The sequence below is a fragment of the Gadus macrocephalus genome, chromosome 11 (assembly GCF_031168955.1).
Source record: "Gadus macrocephalus chromosome 11, ASM3116895v1".
Taxonomy (NCBI): Eukaryota; Metazoa; Chordata; class Actinopteri; order Gadiformes; family Gadidae; genus Gadus; species Gadus macrocephalus.
The window spans coordinates 11,007,813-11,031,508 of NC_082392.1; the positions used below are offsets into that span (position 1 = coordinate 11,007,813).

Consider the following 23,696-nt stretch of genomic DNA (forward strand, 5'->3'; position numbering starts at 1 on the left):
CAGGTTCTTTATTTCAGGGTTGTCGGAGTCCAGGCCGGGCTTTCTGAGGATTGGTTTGATGGCAGCAAGCTGAACGAAGGGGGTACAATATCAGAGGTGAGGGAGGAGTTTAGAATGTCAGTGATGAGTGGAGTAAGATTAGGGAGACAGGCTTTGACAAGGGTAGAGGGGATGGGATCCAAGGGGCAGGTGGAAGGTTTAATGCCAGATAGCATTTTGGAGAGGTCAGATTTTGTTATGGGTGAGAAGGAGGAAAAACATTGGTCTGCAAGAAGGGGGTGTGAGAGTTCCAGGTCGGGGGAGCTGGGAGGGAGGTGGTTAGCTGGCTGAGTATGTTTAACATTTTTGAGTGAAAAAATGATAAGAAATGATTGCATTTTCCGGGGTGAGAAGTGTGGGGTATTGTCCATTGGTTTTAGGAGTTTGTTTATAGTGGAAAACTGAGTGCGGGGGTTTGAGGAGCCAGAGTGAATGATCTTGGAGAAGAAGGTGGAGTGGACTTCATGGAGTGCAGTCTTGTACAGCTGAATGTGCTCTTTGTATGCCTGGTTGTGTATAGTGAGTCCAGTTTCTTTGAGAAGGCGATCCAGTTGTATGCGTTGTTTCTTCAGTTTGTGGGAATTTGAGCGTTTTTATTTTGAACGTTTTTATCGGGGCCAGCTGGTTGAGGCTGGTGGACAGAGTGTGGTTATAGAGGTTGACAAGACCATCTGAGTTGGGTTTTCAGGGATGGTGGAGTCAGCAAGAATGTTGGATATACATGTGGAGAGGGAGATTGGGCAGATGGATTTGATATGGGTTGGGGGGTGGGATTGTTGATCTCTATAATGATAGCGAGGTGGTCAGAGATGGTGAGGTCGATGTGTGAGAGTTGTTCTATATGGATGCTGATGGATCAGACCAGAGGCTTTTATTTTAAAGTTTGTGCAGAGGAAGTGGTTACCGGGCGTCCATATATAGTTTCTTGCGCTATGTCAGGTGCACCTTGGACCGGCTAGATTTATTGTATTATCTTGAACTGTAAGCAGACCTAACTACATTGAATTCTGTTCTTGTTTGTGCTTATTGATTTAAAAGTATATTACTAATAGTACAATAAATAATATTTTACGATAAGAACAGTGTGTGTTTAAGATCTAAAGACATCTGGCCCATCTGAAGATCCTCTCCCATGTTGTGTAGTGACAGTAGTTATTAGGTTTCGGCCCTGTCTTTGCTTGTCTTTCCCTCATTTTTTCCCTTTCAGATATGCAAAACCAATGCTTTCCATAATATATGTCCTGTGTTCCAGTGTGAAACCAGGAAGGGATGCAGACCCATGCAAAGTTCAAACTAGATTAAAATAATGTAAATATTTTGTCAAACGAGTAGCTATTTCCACATGGTGAAAAGGAAGGCAAGGCAAGGCAAGGCAAGGCGACTTTATTTATATAGCACTTTTCATACACAAGGCAGACTCAAAGTGCTTCACATATAAACATTGTCATACAATAAAATTAAATAATAGATAAGTAAAAAAAAACATAGAAATTTAAAAAGGCATTTTAGTATTAAAATAGAAAATAAAGGCAAAGTTAAAAAAGCTTTTTAGAAATTGCAATGTATTTAAGATTTAGCAGAAAGCTAAAGCAAACATAAAAGTCTTCAGTCTTGTTTTAAAGGTGCTCAGAGTTGGGGCAAGTCTTAAATCCTCTGGGAGTTTATTTCAGCTATTTGTTGCATAGTAACTAAATCCTGCTTTCCCATGTTTCGTGTTTACTCTAGGGATAATTAACAGATTGGTCTCAGAGGATCTTAGTGGTCCAGAAGGCTTATGTAGTGGAAGCATATCAGTTAAATATTTTGGGCCTAAACCATGTAGGGATTTATAGGTTAGCAACATGATTTTAAAATCAATTCTCTGACCTACAGGAAGCCAATGTAACGATTTCAGAATTGGTGTAATATGTTCAAATTTTTTGGTCTTTGTTAGAACTCTGACCTGACCTGTAAGGAGACCATTGCAGTAATCAAGCTTACTAGTGATAAAGGCATGTACAAGTTTTTGTAAGTCTTCGGTGGACATGAGCCCTCTAAGTCTTGCTACATTTTTAAGGTGATAATATGCCGATTTTGTAACTGATTTGATGTGACTGTCGAATTGTAAATCTGAATCCATGATAACCCTTAGATTTCTGGCTTCGATTGAGGTTTTCATAGACAGAGAGTGAAGGTGTTGGGTTATTAAGCCTTTCCGTTTTAGAACCAAATACAATTATCTCTGTTTTGTCCTCATTTATCTCATCTCATCTCATCTTCGTCCGCTTATCCGGGGTCGGGTCGCGGGGGGAGCAGCTCAAGCAGGGGGCCCCAGACTTCCCTTTCCCGGGCCACATTGACCAGCTCTGACGGGGGGATCCCGAGGCGTTCCCAGGCCAGTGTTGAGATATAATCTCTCCACCTAGTCCTGGGTCTTCCCCGAGGTCTCCTCCCCACTGGACGTGCCTGAAACACCTCCCAAGGGAGGCGCCCAGTGGGCATCCTTACCAGATGCCCGAAACCACCTCAGCTGACTCCTTTCTAAGTAAAGGAGCAGCGGCTCTAATCCGAGTTCCTCACGGATGGCTGAGCTTCTCACCCTATCCCTAAGGGAGACGCCAGCCACCCTTCTGAGAAAACTCATCTCGCCGCTTGTACCCGTGATCTCATCCTTTCGGTCATCACCCAACCCTCATGACCATAGGTGAGGATAGGAACGAAGATCGACCGGTAGATCGAGAACTTTGCCTTGCGGCTCAGCTCTCTTTTCGTAACAACGGTGCGGTAAAGCGAACGCAATATCTCCCCCGCTACTCCGATTCTCCGGCCAATCTCACGCTCCATAGTACCCTCACTCGCGAACAAGACCCAGAGGTACTTGAACTCCTTCACTTGGGCTAAGGACTCATTTCCTACCCGGAGTAAGCAATCCACCAGTTTCCTGCTAAGAGTAATGGCCTCAGATTTAGCGGTGCTGATCCTCATCCCAGCCGCTTCACACTCGGCCACCAGCCGATCCAGTGAGTGCTGAAGGTCACAGGCCGATGATCCAATGAGGACCACATCATCCGCAAAAAGCAGTGACGAGATCCTCAGACCACCGAACTGCAACCCCTCCCCACCACGACTACGCCTCGATATCCTGTCCATGTATATCACAAACAGGATTGGTGACAAGGCGCAGCCCTGGCGGAGACCAGCACCCACTGAGAACGAAACTGACTGGCTGCCGAGGACGCAAACACAGCTCTCGCTTTGGGAGTACAGAGATTGGATGGCCCTGAGGAGTGACCCCCTTACCCCATGCTCCCACAGCACCTCCCACAGTTTCTCCCGGGGGACCCGGTCATACGCCTTTTCCAGATCCACAAAACACATGTAGACCGGATGGGCATACTCACAGGCCCCCTCCAGGATCCTTAAGAGAGTGAAGAGCTGGTCCGTAGTTCCACGTCCGGGGCGAAAACCGCATTGTTCCTCTTCAATCTGAGGTTCGACGATCGGCCGAACCCTCCTTTCCAGCACCTTGGAGTAGACTTTACCAGGGAGGCTGAGAAGTGTGATAATTGTGATAAGAAGTGGAATTGGCACACACCAGTGTTGTTTTTGGCAGGCATTTTAGATTTAGTTTTAGTCTCAGTCTTTTTGACGAAATGCTTCTTAGTTTTAGTCCCATTTTAGTCATTTCTATCTTTGAAAGTTTTAGTCTAGTTTTAGTCTGACGAAAACTCAAAAGGTTTTAGTCTAGTTTTAGTCCGACGAAAACTCCGTGTGCCGTGTGCGTGCAGGCGCAGCTGCGCGCGAGCGAGGCTTTTAGTGTGTGATGGGGGCGTGACTGTTAGGACAAGCAGCTGGCTCCATTTCTGATGTCTGAGCTCTTGATTGACATTGCACGCATATTATAGTTGGCGGGAAAAAAGCATGTTTTGAAACTTTGTTCGTCCACTCACTAACAATTTAGTCTCGTCTAGTTCTCGTCTGACGAAAATGTCTACATTTTTCGTCACATTTTAGTCTTTATATGGCTTTGGTGACGTTCGTCTTAGTCTCATTTTCGTCATGGAAAAAAGGGGTCTGACGACGTCATTTTCGTTTTCGTCTTGCCTGACGAAAACAACACTGGCACACACTCTCTGGTTCCCCTTTTTGAACAGGGGAACCACCACCCCGGTTTGCCACTCCTTTGGCACTGTACCCGACTCCCACGCGATGTTGAATAGGCGTGTCAACCATGACAGCCCCTCAACACCCAGAGCCTTTAGCATTTCTGTCTGGATCTCATCAATCCCTGGGGCTTTGCCACTGCGGAGATGTTTGACTACCTCAGTGACCTCCACCAGGGAAATTGACGACGAAACACCATCAACCTCGAGCTCTGCCTCCAACATAGAGGGCGTGTTATTCGGATTCAGGAGTTCCTCAAAGTGTTCCGTCGACCTCCTCAGTTGAGGTCAACAGAATCCCATCCTTACTGTACACAGCTTGGATGGTTCCCTGTTTCCCCCTCCTGAGGTGCCGGATAGTCTTCCAGAAACACTTTGGTGCCGACCGAAAGTCCTTCTCCATGGCCTCTCCGAACTTCTCCCACATCCGCTGCTTAGCCTCCGACACGGCAGCAGCTGCAGCCCTTCGAGCCTGTCGGTACCCTGCAACCGAGTCAGGAGTCCTCCAGGATATCATATCCCGGAAGGCCTCCTTCTTCAATCGGACGGCTTCCCTGACCACCGGTGTCCACCACGGTGTCCGGAGGTTACCGCCCCTTGAGGAGCCTAAGACCCTGAGGCCACAGCTAGCCACCGCAGTTTCAGCAATGGAGGCTTCGAACACCGCCCACTCCGGCTCAATGCCCCCAACCTCCACAGGAATGCCAGAAAAACTCCGCCGGAGGTGTGAGTTGAAGACGTTCCCAATTCACCAGACATTCCCAATTCACCCCCACTACTCGTTTGGGCTTACCAGGTCTATCCGGAAATTTCCCCCATTCCCTGATCCAACTCACCACCAGATGGTGGTCGGTTGACAGTTCCGCCTCTCTCTTAACCCGAGTGTCCAAAACATGCGGCCTCAGATCAGATCAGATGACACGATCACGAAATCGATCATCGATCTTCGGCCTAGGGTACTCTGGTACCAAGTTCACTTATGAGCACCCTAATGTTCGAACATGGTGTTCGTTATGGATAATCCATGACTAGCACAGAAGTCCAATAACAAACGACCGCTCGGGTTTAGATCAGGGAGGCCGTTCCTCCCCACCACGCCTCTCCAGGTGTCTCCATCGTTGCCCACATGGGCGTTGAAGTCTCCCAGCAGAACTACGGAGTCCCCTACTGGAGCCCCATAAAGGACTCCATTCAGGGTCTCCAAGAAGGCTGAGTACTCTGAACTGCTGTTTGGTGCATACGCACAAACAACAGTCAGAGTTTTCCCCCCTACAACCCTTAGGCGCAGGGAGGCGACCCTCTCGTCTACCGGGGTAAACTCCAACACCGCGGCGCTCAGCCAGGGATTTATGAGTATCCCCACACCCGCCCGGCGCCTCACGCCCTCGGCAACTCCGGAGAAGAATAGAGTCCAACCCCTATCCAGGAGTACGGTACCAGAGCTGAGACTGTGCGTTGAGGTAAGCCCCACCAGATCTAACTGATAGCGCTCCACCTCCCTCACAAGCTCCGGTTCCTTTCCCCACAGCGAGGTGACGTTCCACGTCCCCAGAGCCAGCTTCTGCCGCCCGGGTCTGGTCCGTCGAGACCCCTGACCTTCGCTGCCACCCATGTGGCTGCGCACCCGATCCCAACGGGTCTTCCCACAGGTGATGGGCCCATGGGATGAAGAGAGGGGGGTGCCACGTAGTTTGTTCGGGCTATGCCCGACCGGGCTCCGTGGCAAACCTGGCCACCAGGCGCTCGCCATCGAGCCCTCCGTCTGGGCCTGGCTCCAGACGGGGGCCCCGGGCTTCCTCCGGGCCGGGTCACATCTCCTCTTCTTATGTTATTCATTGAGGTTTTTGAACCATTCTTAGTCTGGCCCCTCACCTGAGACCACTCTGCCATGAGAGACCCTACCAGGAGCACAAGGCTCCAGACAACACAGCCCTCAGGTTCACAGGGACACGCAAACCTCTCCACCACGATATGGTCACGGTTCCAGGAGAGGTCCTCATTTAGTTGAAGGAAATTTCGGCACATCCATTCTTTCACTTGCTCAATGCACTGGCACAGCAGATCTATGGGCCGATAGTCATTTGGTGATAGCGATACATAGATTTGCGTGTCATCAGCATAGCAATGATGGTCAATATTGTTATTTTGCATGATTTGCCCTAGTGGGAGCATGTAAATGTTGAATAAAGAGGGTCCTAAGATCGAACCTTGTGGGACTCCACATGTCACGTTGGTTGATTCTGATACAAAGTCGCCAATGGAAACAAAGTAGTTCCTATTTTGTAGGTAGGACCTGAACCAATTTAAGACAGTGCCTGAAAGCCCCACCCAGTTTTCTAACCTATCCAGGTAATGTATGGTCTTCAACAGCGGTTCCCAACCACCGGGCCGCGGACATTCCTAACCGGGCCGTAGGTTAGTAGGCTACGACATGACTAGAAAAAAAATTAAAATTAAATTAAATTTGTGCAAAATGCATGCACACCTAATAAACTAAATTTACTTCGCAATACTGTCACTCTTTTACATGCCATAAGTCTATATGCAGTTGTTAGATTGCATATAACATGTTTGCATTTTTGGCAAGGTCTTAACTTATTTTCTTAGGCATAACTGTCTGTCTGTCCCGTCCTCAACACGTATTGGCTTCAGCGGCTTCGCACGCAGCCTAAGCTCACTTCACTTGTTCAGTTCAACAGTAGTGTCACACTTTGAGCTCAGCTCAACCTGACACTCCAGAGGGGAGAATGACGACTGTCTTCAAACTGGCAGATATAGTTGCTGCATTTAAAGCCAAGCTTGATTTGTGGGGACGACAAGTGGACAGGGGAGTATTCGATATGTTCCAAACATTAGTGGGGATTTTGGGAGAGACTGAGGCAGGGCCCATTCTCTTGCAGCTGGTGCGCGATCACCTTGATGAGCATTCAAATGTATTCAAACGTTACTTCCCATCCTCCAAAGATCCATGGCGAACGAATGAGTGGATCCGCAACCCATTTGTCAATGTCCCGAATCACTTGTCAGTGCAGGAGGAAGATCAAATGATCGAAATAGCTAATGATGGTGGTCTTAAAAGTGTGTTTGAGCAAACCTCTCTGGCGGGTTTTTGGATCAAAACCAAAGCGGAATATCCCGAGATATCCGTAAAAGCGCTGAAAACGTTGCTTCCATTTCCCACCACGTACCTATGCGAGGCCGGGTTTTCGGCCATGACTGCAACTAAAACAAAATTGCGCAAACGATTGGACATTTCAAACACGCTAAGGGTGTCACTGTCTTCCATCACCCCCAGATGGAACCTTCTTGTTGCAGGGAAACAAGCACAGGGCTCCCACTGATTAAAATGAATTGTAGCCTATTCTGTGGCCTCACAAACGTGTGTTAAGTCCCCTTACTGACATTTTGTGTTGAGCATGTTTACACTTGATAGATGTTACTTCAAGTATAGTTCAATATATTTACGTTTATTTTCAATACAATTTATTTTCATTTTTCACTTGTTCAAGTTCACATACTTTTTTTAAGAGTTTTTTACCTTCACTGTTCATAAATAACTGGAACTAATTATTTTAAATGAATGCATGCACAACACTATATGAAAATATCAACAAATTGGCAACCTCTGCGCAACATAACCCGCCCCACCGGTCCGTGAAATTTTTTGGAGAATCAAACCGGTCCTTAGTGCTGAAAAGTTTGGGGACCCCTGGTCTACAGTGTCGAATGCAGCACTGAGGTCAAGTAGCATTAGTATTGAGGTTTTGCCAGAGTCTGTGTTAAGACAGATGTCGTTTACAACTTTAATAAGGGCGGTCTCAGTGCTGTGCAGGGGTCGAAATCGTGATTGGAAGGTGTCATAGCAACCAGTTGATGCCAGGAAGTGATTAAGTTGCTGGAGGACAACTTTCTCAATGATTTTACTCAGGGGTAGATTTGATATTGGTCTGTAGTTGTTAATAATAGAGGCATCTAGGCTCCGCTTTTTAAAAAGGGGTTTAATAACTGCAGTTTTCAAAGCTTTTGGGAAATTGCCTGACTGGAGAGAGTTGTTAACCATCTGCAATATGCCTACTGCTAGGCAGTCGAAAACATTCTTAAAGAGGTTGGTAGGTAAAGTATCAAGGCAACAGGTGGATGGCTTTAGTTGTGTCACAGTTTCCACAAGATTTTGAGAGTCTATAACATTAAAGCATGCCATCCTTGCCACGTTACTTTCGCCTGAACAGGGTGGTAGTCCAACATTTTTGTTGGACTACCACCAAATATAATGGACATGCATAGGCAATATTTAAAATCTACCAAATAGCAGTCCCCCACCAGAAAAGGATTTGGAAAACAATGAAATGCTGAGGTTTTATGGAAATAAATATCCATAAATAATAATACAATTAAGTTGAATTCATGCTAGAAATAAGTAACAATTGTTATTGCCACCTTCGAAAAGTAATTTATCCCCTTAACATTAATTTGATAAAATTACAATATATTTACAATATAGATGATCTTTTCATCAATCCTATTAGATATTGACAGAGAGATGTAAAAAAGTATCTTTGCAGGGGCGAGGAAGAGATTTGTCTTATATTTACTCTAGATATGGTTAAACATAAGTATTGTACCATATTGGGAAAAATAGAACATAAAATCGCTGACTGTCCCAAACCCGGATTTCAGCATTTTCTGTAAAATCCCCCATCCATGAATAGTTCATTATACAATCAGATCAGATAAGATTACCCTTATTGGCTCCCTTATGTTAAACTCTTCTTGGGTGTTTGAGAAAACATAGGTGACGTAGTAGCACAAAACCTCTCCTTATCCGATGTATCCGTATACAAACTGTTAAGCACTATTTAAATATTCAAATAAAAAGCGGTAGTGACCTCATTCGTTTTTTATGTAACAAGGTGGGTAAAGACAGATACTTAAGCTGAGCAATGCTCATCAACTATTTAACAACAATGACCACGGCAGACTGGAACCTTGGATTCTTACCATGTAAGTATAAACAATCACTGAACATTATCACACGCGGAAGACATGTTAATTGAATTACAGGGTAATTTAGATACAAACTGATCATGTCCAAAATTATAAAATTATAAGTGGTATTTCCCATTGTACCTTGTATCAATCCATTGAAAAATGATCGGTATCATGGCTTTGTCAATAATCTAAATCTAATTTGCACTTTTCTGGATTACATTTTGCAGTAAAACCAAGTATGGACACCAGGGTGCTTATTTGCCTCCTCTTCTCAGGTATGGAGGAGAGACAAATCTTTTGTTTAAGAAGGCTACTTTATATGCACTTTATAATAGGCCTATTTGATGATTGGAAAGTTATCGTTTCTACACCTGATGTTACACCATGACCAGTGAAAATTCTAGTGGTGAGAGGTGTGCTTTATATTTAGATAACAGCACGACTAGAGTCTCATAACAATTCTGAACATACATGAAACATTTACTCAACAACTTGATCAGCTTGCCAGTGTTTTGTGAGCTAAAATAACTATTAACTCACAGCAACCTAGCAGTTAGCAAAACAAGAAATAAAAACAATAAAAATCAGCCACAAAAGTTAGGTGATACTCTGGTACTGCCATCCTCACATTTGCTGGTCCACTGACCACCATGATTGTAGCTTAAAATGCGTGGAGAATATGCGGACACAGTTGCCAAGTATTATTTTCGGGAATATCAGCCTGCCCAGCCCGGCTGACAAACAAATTGTGTAGATATGTTCCAGACAGTGTTGTATAGTAGCGAAGTAGAAATACTTTGTTACTGTACTTAAGTAGTTTTTTTGGATATTTGTACTTTACTTTACTACTTATATTTCTCTGTACTTTTACTTTTACTTCGCTACATTTTGCGAAGAAAACTGATACTTTTACTCCACTACATTTCCCTTGAAACCTTCTTTACTCGTTACAAAATCAACTCATCTTTAGAAAAAAAAAAATTAATCATGAGAGATATGAGGATAACGTCGGGGACTGTGGTAGAACACAGACTGCGAGCCTGTTTGGCGAATCAGCTGTCCCAGCGCACGTTCGCAAAGCCCCCTTGCTTAGTTACTGTTGCTACGTCGATCAAAACTCCTACGACTGTCAACACACAAATGCATGGCTAGGACGAGGGCAAGGGCTATCAAAATTCTACTATTTGTATCAGGCTGGTTTGTACACGCAGTATTACAACACTATCTTATACACTTCAATACGCTGTATATGTGCCATTTTTGCTACAAAGCTAATTTAAATACCCTTTTTGGGCAGGGACTTAAGTTTTCCGAAAATCCGCGATCCTGGATGACACCAAAATCAATATTAAGTAACGTGTACCAGCGCTTGCGGGATAATAGGTCGGGCTATGATATCTGTCAGTGTCAGTGATTTTTTTTTTGGAGTAACTCCGCGACAGCATCCAGATCATGGCAAAATGGACTGCAATATGCAGTGGAAGGATGTTTTCAAAAAAGATCAACAACGAAGGGGAAACAACAATAATCAAAGCAAAATCATACAGGTCTCAATCAAAAAATTAGAAACTTCACGACCTCAAAATAAATACCACCAGCACAACATTTTAAACTAGTAAGGTTCTTTCACCGCTGGGTAATATTTGTATTTAATATTTCAAGCTAGCTAATAACCTATAAAGATTATTTATTCTTATTCCATCTCTGGCGAGGTATCTATCAAGCCAGTTAGTGCTAAGGCATGATTGGACGAGGGCAGTTATAGGGAGGAGTTTCGATAACGGTTACTTGTACTTTTACTTTCAGTACTTAAGTACATTTAATATCAGAAAAGTACTTTTGATACTTAAGTACAGTAAAGATCAGATACTTTAATACTTTTACTTAAGTACTATTCTAAAAGGTGACTTTTACTTTTACTTAAGTAATTTTCCAGTAAGGTATCTGTACTTTTACTTAAGTATGGCTTTTGAGTACTTTATACACCACTGGTTCCAGATTTATTCAGTTGGGAAAGATTAAGTAGTCTGTAAATGAGTCTGGTTGACGGGACTCGAAAGGAACCAAGGTCAATACTAAAACCATCTCTGTTTATCGGCCAAATCAGGTAACATCTGCATTCAATATGAATCTCTGGTTAATAAATCAATTTAAGGCGTTAGTCAGGCCTATGTATTTCTCTGTTTGTGTTTCCAGCAATTCATAAATTAATTGATTTTCAATTGAATAATGAAAGGTTTTATGCTTTTTGTTTAATAACCTAATTATACACACACTTCCATCCATCAAAGGTGTATGCTTCACCGGCGCTGGACTCAATAAATACGTTTTAGTTGAAGAGGATAAAACCTGGTATGAGGCTCAGGAGTACTGCAGGAGCAGAAATGGTGACCTGGCCAGTGTCACAAACATGGAGGACCTAAACCAGCTGTCAGATATGACAGCAGGTGCAGAGTCATGGATAGGATTGAATGATTTCAACAGGACGACCATGGACTTGTACCCAAACTCGTGGAGATGGTCCACCCAGACTCGGAGCCGGTCAGGTTATATGAATTTTGTATCTGGTGAGCCTAACTATAGGTCAGGCAAAGAGGAATGTGTGACGACTGGGACTGATGGTACCTGGAAAGATGACAAGTGTTCTGCTTTGTATCCCTTTGTTTGTTTTTCTGGTAAGAATAAAACAAAACCCACACATGTGCATACACTACACAGCCACCGAGGTATACAAACGTACAGGAGCACTACACCATGCTTAGTTCTTCTATCGTTGACAGAGATTATAACATGAAAATATACATCATCTTGTATATTAAGATGAAAAACATGCATAAATTGGCATGTTTTACGAATAGCTTCAAGCAGCCCACAGAGATACAAACACTATAAAATGTTGTTTTCATGCCATGCCTGTTAATGCTGAACACAATTTCTTTCTGCTCTAGGATCATCAAATAATAAAACCTACCATCTTATCGAGCAGACGCTGTCATGGGAGTCAGCTAAGAGTTACTGCCGTACTAATTACACTGACCTCGCCATGATAGAGAATGAAGAAGAGAACCGAAAGGTTTTGTACAACATCACTACCCCTGCTTGGATTGGTCTTTACAGAGTTCCCTGGACGTTTTCTGATGGGACCAACAGCTCCTTCAGAACCTGGTGGAGCTATGAGCCCAATAATGTTAACAATAATCAGTTATGTGTCGGGCTGTATGAAGGTGGATTTAGCGACATGGGATGCACATCAACGTTCCCATTTATCTGCTCAGGTAAATTAAATATTCATACGGCTTCATTTCGGCAGCCTACATTCTGATCATTTTAAGTTTTATGTTGGTAACTGTGGCATGCGTTTATTATGGTTACTAAGATTTAGTGGGTTTTCGGTCAGAGTAAGCATTTTGGGAAAACAAATGCAACATGGTAATAATAACCACCAGAAAAAGTAGGAACACAAAGACAGGTTCCAATTTGCATATCGGGCCGTTAAAGGTCACCGTTATTGATTGATTATGAACAATGCCAATGTATCAGCACGTTAACAGATATTGGTTAAACATCATAAGAGTGCTGCCAAGTCATCCTGGTGTCATTCTTGACACGTTCTAGGGTGTGATTCATTGGGCAAAGGGGAGATTTACCTAAGAAATGAAGGTGTTTCCAGTCAAAAGTTTGATATCTTCCCTGTGTTCCGGCTAAAGTAGGTCGGAAATACAGCAGAATAAAGATAATGATTGAGTCTAACTTGGACCTGACAAACCACAACACTAAGGATAACATCCTTCTACAAGTAAGACGTCTGACATCATTCTTATAAAACTGTATTCAAAATGCTAACTATAGATAAAGCATAACCAAACCAGTAACTTGTTTTGCAGTTGCTCTTTCCTTAATGATTTCATTAAAATTCCCATATGACGACCTTAAGAATGTATTGTTACAAATACAAAAAGAAACAGGATGAAATACACTAGTGTCATGTTTATAATGAACAGTTTTAGCAGGTTTACCTTTAAATGTCTCTCTGTTATTGATGTTAAACTGAAGTCAAAGAAGACTGTAAGAGGAACATATGCTCTCCCTGTTCCTCTCCTCAGCTGTCTGCATCTCTGACCAGAGCCGGGAGGACTGACTTCAACCTGAGCTGGAGCGCTCCACCAGAAAAACTAGATCCAGCAGGCTTGAATGATGACAACCAATAATGAATACATGAATTATGAATATATGCATGATATTAGTGTAGGGGAGAGTGGGGTAAGATGAGCCAGTGGTTAAGTGGACCCACCCCCTATATTTATGCACCTGTACACACAATTGTAATTTGACCATCAATTCAGGAAGCACCCATCGTGTATGTCTGGCTGTGGAGAGAAACCCATGGTCAAGTTGCAAGTATGTTTTTTTTCACAATAAACTTTTTTTTCTTGTCAAAGTAAGTTTTTAATATAGCAGGTATAATGACTGCTATGTCAAAGCAATTTTATCCATGCGTACAAATATATATTATGAATGTTGGTGATTTGCCAAGGTATAAAGCCATGGGAATAATTTAGCTAAAGATTGGCCTGAATTGTTAAACAAGTTTCCAAAATTGTGGGTGTGGGACAACGTAAGCCACATGCTGTGGGCAAAGTTGAGTCGTTCAACTTACCCCACCACAATGCACTGAAGTTAAGTTACGTCTCTAAAGTATAAAGCGGTAATCTAATGTAGTATCACACAACTGACTTGGTTTTTCATATTTAAAATGGTAGAAATTATGCCAAGAAAGAGAGAAAGGAGCTGGAGAGAGCAGCGCATATTATGAAACATATTGTTGAATATAGGAGTTGAAGTTAAGATAAAAGAGGATGTTTTCTTGCTGTATGTCAGGTGTTCAATGTACCAGTTCCATTTATCGTCATTTGTTGAACCTTTAGTAGACCTTACCTTGTTGAATTCTTTTCTTGTTTGTGCTCATGATTTAAGAGTTTATTCCTTACGTTAAAACAAGTAATACCTTACTATAACAACAATGTGTTTTGAAGATCTGAAGACATGGCCCATCGCAAGATCATCACCAACGTTAAACTTAGAGTAGTTATATCAATATATATTGTCTCTGTTATATATAGTATATATTTAAAGTATATGTAATGAAGAGAAAGTTCTCTCACGGACACGACGGACAGCGAAATATTTGATTTAATCTTAAGGCATGATCATGGGAAAAGTACTGGCAGCAAAAGTTACCAAGAACACATTCGATGAAACAATAGGTGAACAACATTCTTATAGGGAACGTTTCTATTGTGGGTAGGGAGTGGGAGTGACCTAAGGCCAAGTCAATTTGTAATACAATGGGTGGATATTGGTCATGTCTGCAGGTTTGTAAGACATGTTGTGTAAATAGTTTACACAACAAAGAAGTCAGTCGATTGGCCTGGTCACAAAACCAGACTTACTGGCTCCAGTGGGAACTTGAATACGAATTAACTTAACCTCTCTCAGTTAAGAAAGGAAGGGATTTGTTTTAAGTTACAGGGAGAATGAATACAGTTTATTCTAATGTAATAATTATATAAACAAGGTTAATATAATTTGTATGTGATTGTATATTTATAGTTATGATTGATATTTCCACGACAATGCATGTAACAAATAAATGTGAAACACCCACATGTGCTCCTAAAAGTTTTAAGCATTGTCTTTGCTTATCTTCTTCCAATTGTTAAGTTCTCCTTTAAACATGCAAAGCAATGTTTGGGGGTGAGCGTGGATGATGGCTGTCATCTAGGAGAACTCTACCCGATTGTGTGTAGATATGGTTGGTCTCACACACACACACACACACACACACACACACACACACACACACACACACACACACACACACACACACACACACACACACACACACACACACACACACACACACACACACACACACACACACACACACACACACAAATATATTTCATACATACAAGATACAAATAAGCTATGCAGATCCATGCAAAATTCTAACTAGATTAAAATATTGAAAATGTCAAATGTTTTGATAAACCAATAGCTATTTCCAAATGGTGAAGAGGAATATATATTGGCCTTGCTTATACAAATTGACACTAAGTGCCTGGTGATAATTGTTTGTGACTTAGTCGCTTTTATAAGATATACCTTAGCAAAATTGCAAATCTACCAAATTGCATTCCCCAACAGAACATGATTTTAAAAACATTGACATTTTTAGATTTAATCTAAACATATATGCATAAATAATAATTCCATTAGGTTGAATTCATGCTCAAAATTAGATACAATTGTCTTGGCCACCTCTGAAAATGTAATGACCCCCTTAATAATGCGCAGATCAATTACAAATAAATTTACCACAGATTAACCTGTTAATACAGCATTGATTTATTAGTGAACTGTACTGTTATCATACATAAATGTCAATACAAATTCACTAACTTCAAAAACGCACACACACACACTTGCTCCATGTAACCTGGTGGAAATAACTAAAATCTTGCGCAACTTGCGACAATGTTTATGAAGGAAAAGGGCCATATAGGGGAATTATGAACAGCTGCCCCAAGAATTGTATAGCTTTTATGTAGAGAACCCTTTGATTTACCTACGATGTCACCGTTGTGCCCTGCACTCATGAATACCTGGAAGGACCAGACGGGCCAAAAGGCGTATTAGTTTATTTTGCATTCATGCAAAATAATTACTGCATTAATTTCACAAGAACTTGTGCACCTTTTAAGCGCTCTGTACTGATATGCATGGTTTGGATCAAGATGTTCAACCTAACTCATGGAATGTATTGGGTAAGGGATGAGAGTAGGCTCATTTCTGAACTTACCTCCCTGGATCAATTAAGTTTTATCCTATGTTATTATTCATATGCATAGCAGAATGATTTCCCTATTCATTATATCGGTTTGGCTCAAACACTCATGTAGATACTCAAGAGAGAGAGTGTGAGATATATTATATATCTCAGAGACCTACTAGCGGTACATATACATGTGAAAATAAGGATGCAAACAGATCTCTTCTTTCCATAGGTTTTCTTTATTACCTTACTTTGCGGCGATAACTTAATGAGGAAGCAAAAAATATACCAGACAATAAAGTACTAAAAATCTGAGATAGAAACCATTCCTGAACACAAACCACGCGGATTACCCCAACCCCCCCCCCCCCCCAAACCCCCCCAAACCCCCCCTCTCTACCCCTCCCTCCCCTGACACACACACGGCTGGGCTGCAGGCGTCTATGTGGCGTATCTCTTGGTCCACTGTTTGGCCGTCCGATCATGTTCTGCTCTGTTGGTGGTGTACTGGGTGGCGATGCTTCCCACGAGGGGATCGGCTGCATGGGAAACACACAGGAGGTAGCCGTAAGGGATAATACTAGACGAAAGTGAAAGTAGGCAGAGACCACCGGTTTGGAACAATGAGAAAGTCCTCCACAGTATGGGTTTTAAAGGCGCACTCACACTAGGCTATCTGTACCGTGCCTAAGTCCGTTTCACACCTGTACCGTGCTCAAGTACGATTGCCCCCGCTGTGCGGTGGCCTGTGCTCACACTAGGCAATCCCAACTGGGCCCGAGTACGGTTGCCTCTAGTACATACATCATCACGTCGTAATACGTCATCACCAAGCGTCCGCTGCTTTGTAGAACAACACAGAGAACCCAATTTACACTTTACTGACTTTGTTGCTTATTTGGAGCCGTTCTACTCAGATACAGCCCTCTCTCACTGAGCGCGTTTACACTGCCAGAGGTAAATTGCTTGCTGGAGCTAGAATCCCAATTTACCCTCCCGGACCCTGCACACATTAGCGGTTTATTGGGTTTCATTCTGTTGCAAATGCGACGGCTCCGTGGTTTTGGGGGGGGCCTTGGGTAGAGCTGTTGCTGCGCTGTCTCCACAGAGACAACGCAGCGATATGATCATGAGCAGTTATTGGAGTGAAACTGGAGAGAAAAGTGAAATCCGTGAGATTCAACTGGAGAGAAAGTGAAATCTGCAAGCTGCTGATAATGTGAGAGAAGGTGATGTAATCGTATTAAAAACAAAGACGTTGAATGATAGTGCGACCTACGAGATAGACGCAGAGGGACTGTCCTTACGAGGCTTTTGTTGGGATAAAAATCAGCAAAATATGTTGCTGAATATGTTGCCGTTTTTACAATGGGAAAATAGTTAATCGCGTTTGTAGCCTACAGCCTCACATATATAAACATTCGGAAGTATGCAAATTATTCTAAAGAGGTCTAACTCCGTGTGCAGCCCCGCCTTCTCCAGTGAACCAAGAAAGCCTGCGCCGTGACGAACGGAGGATTTTTGAACCAAAACTCAACTTCACTATCACACCAACGTGAACCCACTCGTGAACCGCTTGCCGTCATGTTTGTTTAATGGGAAAGAAGGGTCGCATGGACTATACGTCATCCAGCTCAGGTTGCGTAGCCGTGCGTAAGCGCGTGTCGGCTCATTGGCATCTGTATCGTGGTCTGAGCACACCTCTCAGAAGTGTGCTCAGGCCGCGGATTTGAACTGTACTTGACGGTTGGTGTGCTCACACTAGCCAAACGATCTAGACTTGAGCACGGTACAGGTGTGAAACGGACTTGGGCACGGTACAGATGGCCTAGTTAGTGCGCCCTAACAAGGTAAATATCCTCCAGTATTCGTAAGATATCGAGGTTTAACTTTTATTTTGAATAGTGCCTTTCCCAGTATTTTGAGTCTGAGTAACATATAATTGAAATAAGTTGACAAACAAGTCTCAGACTTTGTTGGACTCAACACTCAAAGCAGTTGATATCCAAATAGAGGTGCAGTGCTTGGTTAGCATTTAGTTCAATGGCTCTTCTTAAACACAAGTTAACACAACATAAACGCGAGTTAATAAACGCAGTTATTATTATATATATGTACATCTCTGTGTGATCAGAGACGCTGCGAATTGTGTTCCAAGAACGGTGCTTGGTGGGTTTAGCAGGGTTTAGGTGGCCCTTACCTGGGTTACAGTCTGTGAGCAGGGAGCAGATGGAGAGCAGGACCTTTGAGATGGTGAGGGCGGGGCTCCAGTTGTCCTTCAGGATGTCCAGACAGATCACCCCCTGGCTGTTGATGTTGCAGTGGTAGATCCTCGTGCGAAACGTCACCTGCACACACAATAGGAAACAGTCAAAACGACCAGTGTTAAAACGATCAAGAAAATAGGTAGCTATTGAAAATGTTTTGGTATCCTATAAAACACCAAAGCAAAAGTATAACACAAATATATTCAGTAGGTGTGATATTTAAATCTCCGAACTTGCATGGGGTCACGGAAGCATTATGATTCTGAAATGAACTACTGCCCTCTAGTGGTGAACAAGAAAGCAACAACTAAACAATGGAACGGCTGTACAATAGAATGAGTGGAACAGTGGAACTCATGTGTAACTTTCAAATTATGTACGAAAAGAGAAAAATTACTTTCTTTTTTTTCTGTTTCTTTTAAGAATTTTCCCATGCTCTAAGCTATGGTGGCTGAAGGCAGCGGTTTTTGTGAAAACGACTGCATTTCTTCAAATGTTGAGCCCAAGCCATTATATTACTGAATTAAGGATTCCGATTTGATATAATTAAAAATATGGCTTTAACTGGTCTCTTCTAGGTCAGCTAGATTTACTAGAATTAAGCGAGAACATCAATGAGAATATTAGTGAAAGTCAACATGTTAATTAAAAAAAAAAAAACACGAATTTATCTTTTTAATTCAAGTTAAATTAGATGCCGTTTTGTGTGTCTTGGTTCCGGGAGGCTCTGCACTTCAAATGAGGATGTAGCTTTATGATATCCTACCTTATATAATCTACGACAAACTTTGACGTGAAAATCAAGTCAGGTTGAAGAAAAAGGATGAAAACCTCAAATGTTAATATAACGGGGGTTCTCTTTGCGGTTATGCCGGTAATTCTCCCTCCACTGCGGTGGCCTTGGCAACAACGCCATATTGCAACAACGCAATAATGTTTTTTTTGCGTCAATCCTAGTATTGAGGCTAACTTTGGGGGGTTGGAAGGGGAAGTCAGGCTCACCTTTGGGGGTTTGAAGGGGTAGTCTGGCGTGAAAGCGATGTCCAGGAAGAAGACTCCTCCCTCGTACACGGAGCCCGGGGGTCCCAGGATGGTGGAGCGCCACTCATAGATGTTATCTCCCTTGGGCCCGGCACTGAGGGAAACATGTCAAATCAGACGACCCTTTATAAAGGACGCCACTCATAATAAATCAATTAACCCTCAATGATTCAAAGATGAAATGGAAACGTAGATTCATTCAATTTAAAGGCAGGGGTAGGCAATGTGGGGACCCCCGGCAGACGAGGATAGACTTTGAGGCCGCCCCTCCCTCTAGCAATAGGTCTGCCTAGTCTTGTGGAAAACTCTGGTCCTGCTCACTTATGCCGCGTTTCCACTGCAGGGTGCGGTACGGTTCGGTTCGCCTCAGTCCGGGAGGGAGGGGGCGGTATAGCCCAGCTCAGTTCCAAGGTCGCGTTTCCACCGCCGACAGTACCCTTTATGGTAGGCCGGATGTCGATCGCCGCGGCAGCTACGTAAACATCGTAAACAACGTCTTCCTCCCCAAGAATGCAGAGGAACGTCTCCACCTCCTTGTTCGCCCAAGCAAGCGTTTTACGCGACATGTTCATTGTAAAGAATAATACCTCGAGGCTACTGTTTGTTTGTTTTTATCCCCACGTCACCCGGAAGTGACGATTCTGTCAACCAATCAACAGAGCCCTTTCAGGGGTCTCGGTAACCCAACGGAGGAGTACTGAAGACGAGGGCAAAACGAGTACGGCTCAGTCCGGGTCAGCGGATTTATTGATTTATGTCAGGAGGATGTAAAGAATACTTAGACAAATATGACAAAACATGATTCCAAAATTAATCACCTACTCTAGCTTAAACCAGATGTATAGATAGCAATTGTAATCCAAACCATGCTATATGACATACAGCCTTAAATAGTTCAAATGAAAGCAATAAAGAGCAAGAAAACACAACCTTTTTCTGAAAAATGGAGGGAGGGAGGGGGAATCAAGTGTATTTAAAGTCAGAATCGTTCATCTGTAGAGCACCTGATGAAATTAAGTCTTAAGTCTCAATTTTAAAAAGAAAATAAACAGACTTCTCAAAGCTAGCTACAAATATAAAGCAGAATACTGAATACCAGCATGGAAAAAAAGACACAATCCTCTCTTTACTCTGGTCCATCTGCTTTGACAACCATAATAATTCCCCTCCTAGTTTCTTCCTTCTAGAAGACAATTACTAAGTAGCAACAACAATATACCAAAGATGCAGTTAAAAAGGAGCACTTGGAAAACCACTAGCTAGACCTGCCCAGGCAAAAATAACTTTTGCATCCTCATAATTGAAAGAAGTTCCAAGAAGTCTGATCATTCTGCAGAACACACACACGAACACCCACACACACACGAACACCCACACACACACACACACACACACACACACACACACACACACACACACACACACACACACACACACACACACACACACACACACACACACACACACACACACACAGGAGCCATTAGTCAAACTATCTGCTGCTGGTTAGACTTTAGTTTCCCCACCACCAGACAAGCCAGGATTGGCAACCAGCATGCAATTCAAATGGTATCGCCATCAATAGGGGTGATCTTAATAAAGCTTACTAAAGTAAAAGTTATTCTTTGTATGTGCAGTTGTGATAAACATTCATTTGAAATTGTATATACCTGACATTTTTGTAAATATTTTTTCTTAAATATTACAGGGAATTAAAGCATTTTTATTGCCGTCTGTAATCAGTAGTCATGATTCATAATGAAAAATGACAGAATTAATGTAAAATCAACACAAAGTGGGTATTTTAAATCATACATGACCGATAACATTGTGGGAAAGACCCTCTCGGCTGCGCACGCAGATGGCGTTTTTTTTTTTGTTTGTTTCAGAGGTAGTCTGACGTCACGACCGGGGGCACCGGTGGCGCGGTGTGTGTGGACGTGTGGAGCTGTCAGAGGTTGACTGTGTCTTTCGTCCACTTCCTGGACAACTGTAGTATAACGCTACGGGGTGTGGTGGATTCCATATACAACCTTGCTTTTTATAAAGCTCATAACACTTGCAAAACTACGGTACTAAACAGGTATCATAAAGTCGGCATGGGTCATTACCATGGGGATAACACAGTGTTGAATTCCATCTGAAACAGTAGGCTCACTGGCTCTTTAAACTCAAACAGTGTGAGAGAGATGTACTCTCCTTCCTCAAGCATGTTCATCCTCTGTGCCCTCTTGCCTTCACACTAAGTGTGTATTCTTTACTCAATGGTTCCTCTCGACGGTAGATCAAATAGAGGTCAGCCACCACCGGAAGTAAACAACGCTGCGTTAATTGTGCAGCTTTGTTTTTTTAATTTAAGATTAACTTAATTTTGACTGCACTAATTAGTTGAAGAGTGCAGAATCAAATGCAAGCATTGTAACCAAGTCAAAATGAAGGTGTGATTGAGGAAGTGGGGGTGAATGTGTGTGCTAAGTTTTTCTTCCGCAGCACCTCAGAAAGGTAACATGAAACATGGCACTGTGAGAAATTAACTAGTTCACGAATTCTCAGAAAACCACACCTTTTTCCACGACCTCTCATCTCAATCAAGGCCCAAACCTTTCCGAAAATCAATACATTTACTGCACGTCTGCAAAGTTTCTCGGCAAATTTGAATAGACAGCTCAACATGAACCAATGAAAAAAGAAAGCAATAGGTCAGGGGTTAACCCACCTGCAATTTGGCGGAGGGTCCAGTGTGATGTCTGCCAATTCCTTCTGAATCCTGTGTGCGCAGACAAACACACTTAAATAAACCAAGCAATGTATTATTAAAGTGCTCAACAAAGTGGAAAACAAATAAAACATTTAATTTGAATAATTGATGCATAGTTGAACACTAGTATGTTTGAAGAGGGAAAAGGTGAATTCTGCAGAGGTTTGAGAACAGGGATGCTTGCGCTACCTTTTGGCACTGGTGGACAGTAACTTGGAGGTCTTGCTCATGCTGGCTTTGCTTTCCCGTTTCTTGCAAGGAGTGTCCCTCTGGCGGTTCTGGATGGAAGCAGGAGACGGCGAGGAGGAGGAGCTGGTGCTGGCACGGGAATCCTCATCCGACATACCGGTTTGGATTGGAGAAGAGCCAAAAAACCTACACATGATATTGAAGAGCCATGTATTTAATAACAATGTAGACATGGACCCAAACTGTACACATGAGAATCGAGGTTCCCTCAAGCATCCACCTGGTTAATTTATTCAAAATGCATTGAAGATGTAATGAACCAAAAAATACACGTCAGACAATATTCAAATAAGGATTATCCTTTTTATAGGTTACAGACATGACTTCGTCTTCACCGGTCTGGTGAAAGACTAGTCAAATCTGGGTCTCTTCGGCTTTAGTTCCTAAAGAAACCATTCTCTTATATGAAATACAGCTGCATGAATCCTGTGTGTGGCGATCAGACTATGGGATGATTGAGTGGCTATGGCTCCAGCAGGGGTCTCGGACGGGTGTTTGGTAGAGGGGGGGGGGGTCAAAACAATGCTAGATAACTATTTGGTCATCCACACGCAACGATCACTAGCCTAACCAAAGTTAGCTTTCTCCAGCGATGTGTTAGCTGGCAAGCTAATCTGCCACTGTGCTAATTCTATTCGTTGCTAACACTGACCAGTACCTCAGCTGGTCAGCCGATGGACTTATTGGCGTTGGAGGGAGACACGGTCGCACTATGAATCGTCCACTGGCAGAGGTTGGCCATCAAACTGATAACGCGATCAGGCCTTGGGTCCGACTACTCCCTGGAAGACAATTTAAACTATGGCGTGTTGAACATTTGACCAAAACCTTTAAAGAGAATCGTGGTGGTGTCATACTGTCAGTTTTGAGTATACCATGGTTCGCAATAAGGCTCAAACGATATCGTCACGTCATTGCAGGTTGGCATCGCTTAATGTATTGATGATATAAGCCAAACCAGCTCCGTCCCAGCAAATAGTCAGTCCCCTTATGGAGCGATTCACTAACCGGGAACGTCTTGTTTACTTGCTTCTTATGCTTAAGTCCACATGTATAATAATGTTATATTTGGAGAAACATAATTATGTCCCCCTTCTGTGTTCCGGGATATAGCTTACATTCGACCTACAATCATTTTGAAGTGCTATTTTGGCTGAAACTTACCCTCTCTATTGTGTCTGGACCTCCGCCACTGTCTCGGTTGGTGCCTCACGCCTGCTGCGGAACGGAAGTACCGCGGATTCAGTGGGCTAGTCCCTTATCCAGGGTAGGCGGTCAAATTAGAACATAAGCTGATATCTTCAGCAAAAACATTATTAAACACACGGGGCCGTCAACATCTTCGCTTTATGTACGACGTGGTATAAAGATACAAC

General features: G+C 42.9%; 2 protein-coding genes across 3 annotated transcripts; one reads left to right on the forward strand and one right to left on the reverse strand.

Moving 5' to 3' along the window:
• Positions 1 to 8,912: 8,912 nt before the first annotated feature.
• Positions 8,913 to 14,814, forward strand: LOC132467251 (C-type mannose receptor 2-like). Its single transcript, XM_060064426.1, has 6 exons — positions 8,913 to 9,182; positions 9,398 to 9,445; positions 11,462 to 11,845; positions 12,119 to 12,445; positions 12,881 to 12,966; positions 13,274 to 14,814. Exons 1-6 carry the CDS (start codon positions 9,122 to 9,124, stop codon positions 13,376 to 13,378), a joined length of 1,011 nt encoding a protein of 336 aa, XP_059920409.1. The 5' UTR covers positions 8,913 to 9,121; the 3' UTR covers positions 13,379 to 14,814.
• A 1,409-nt stretch (positions 14,815 to 16,223) lies between these two features.
• On the reverse strand, positions 16,224 to 23,642 carry LOC132467254 (ubiquitin-conjugating enzyme E2 E1-like). Of its 2 annotated transcripts, none has more exons than XM_060064429.1 (6): positions 23,485 to 23,642; positions 22,261 to 22,446; positions 22,030 to 22,080; positions 19,275 to 19,407; positions 18,206 to 18,353; positions 16,224 to 16,544 (listed from the first exon to the last, which is right to left on the reverse strand). In XM_060064429.1, the coding sequence occupies exons 2-6, from the start codon at positions 22,413 to 22,415 to the stop codon at positions 16,447 to 16,449; spliced, it is 585 nt and encodes a 194-aa protein (XP_059920412.1). In that variant the 5' UTR covers positions 22,416 to 22,446; positions 23,485 to 23,642; the 3' UTR covers positions 16,224 to 16,446. The 2 variants fall into 2 exon arrangements, with proteins under 2 accessions (XP_059920412.1, XP_059920411.1); XM_060064428.1 differs by having other exon boundaries at positions 22,030 to 22,101.
• Positions 23,643 to 23,696: the final 54 nt, after the last annotated feature.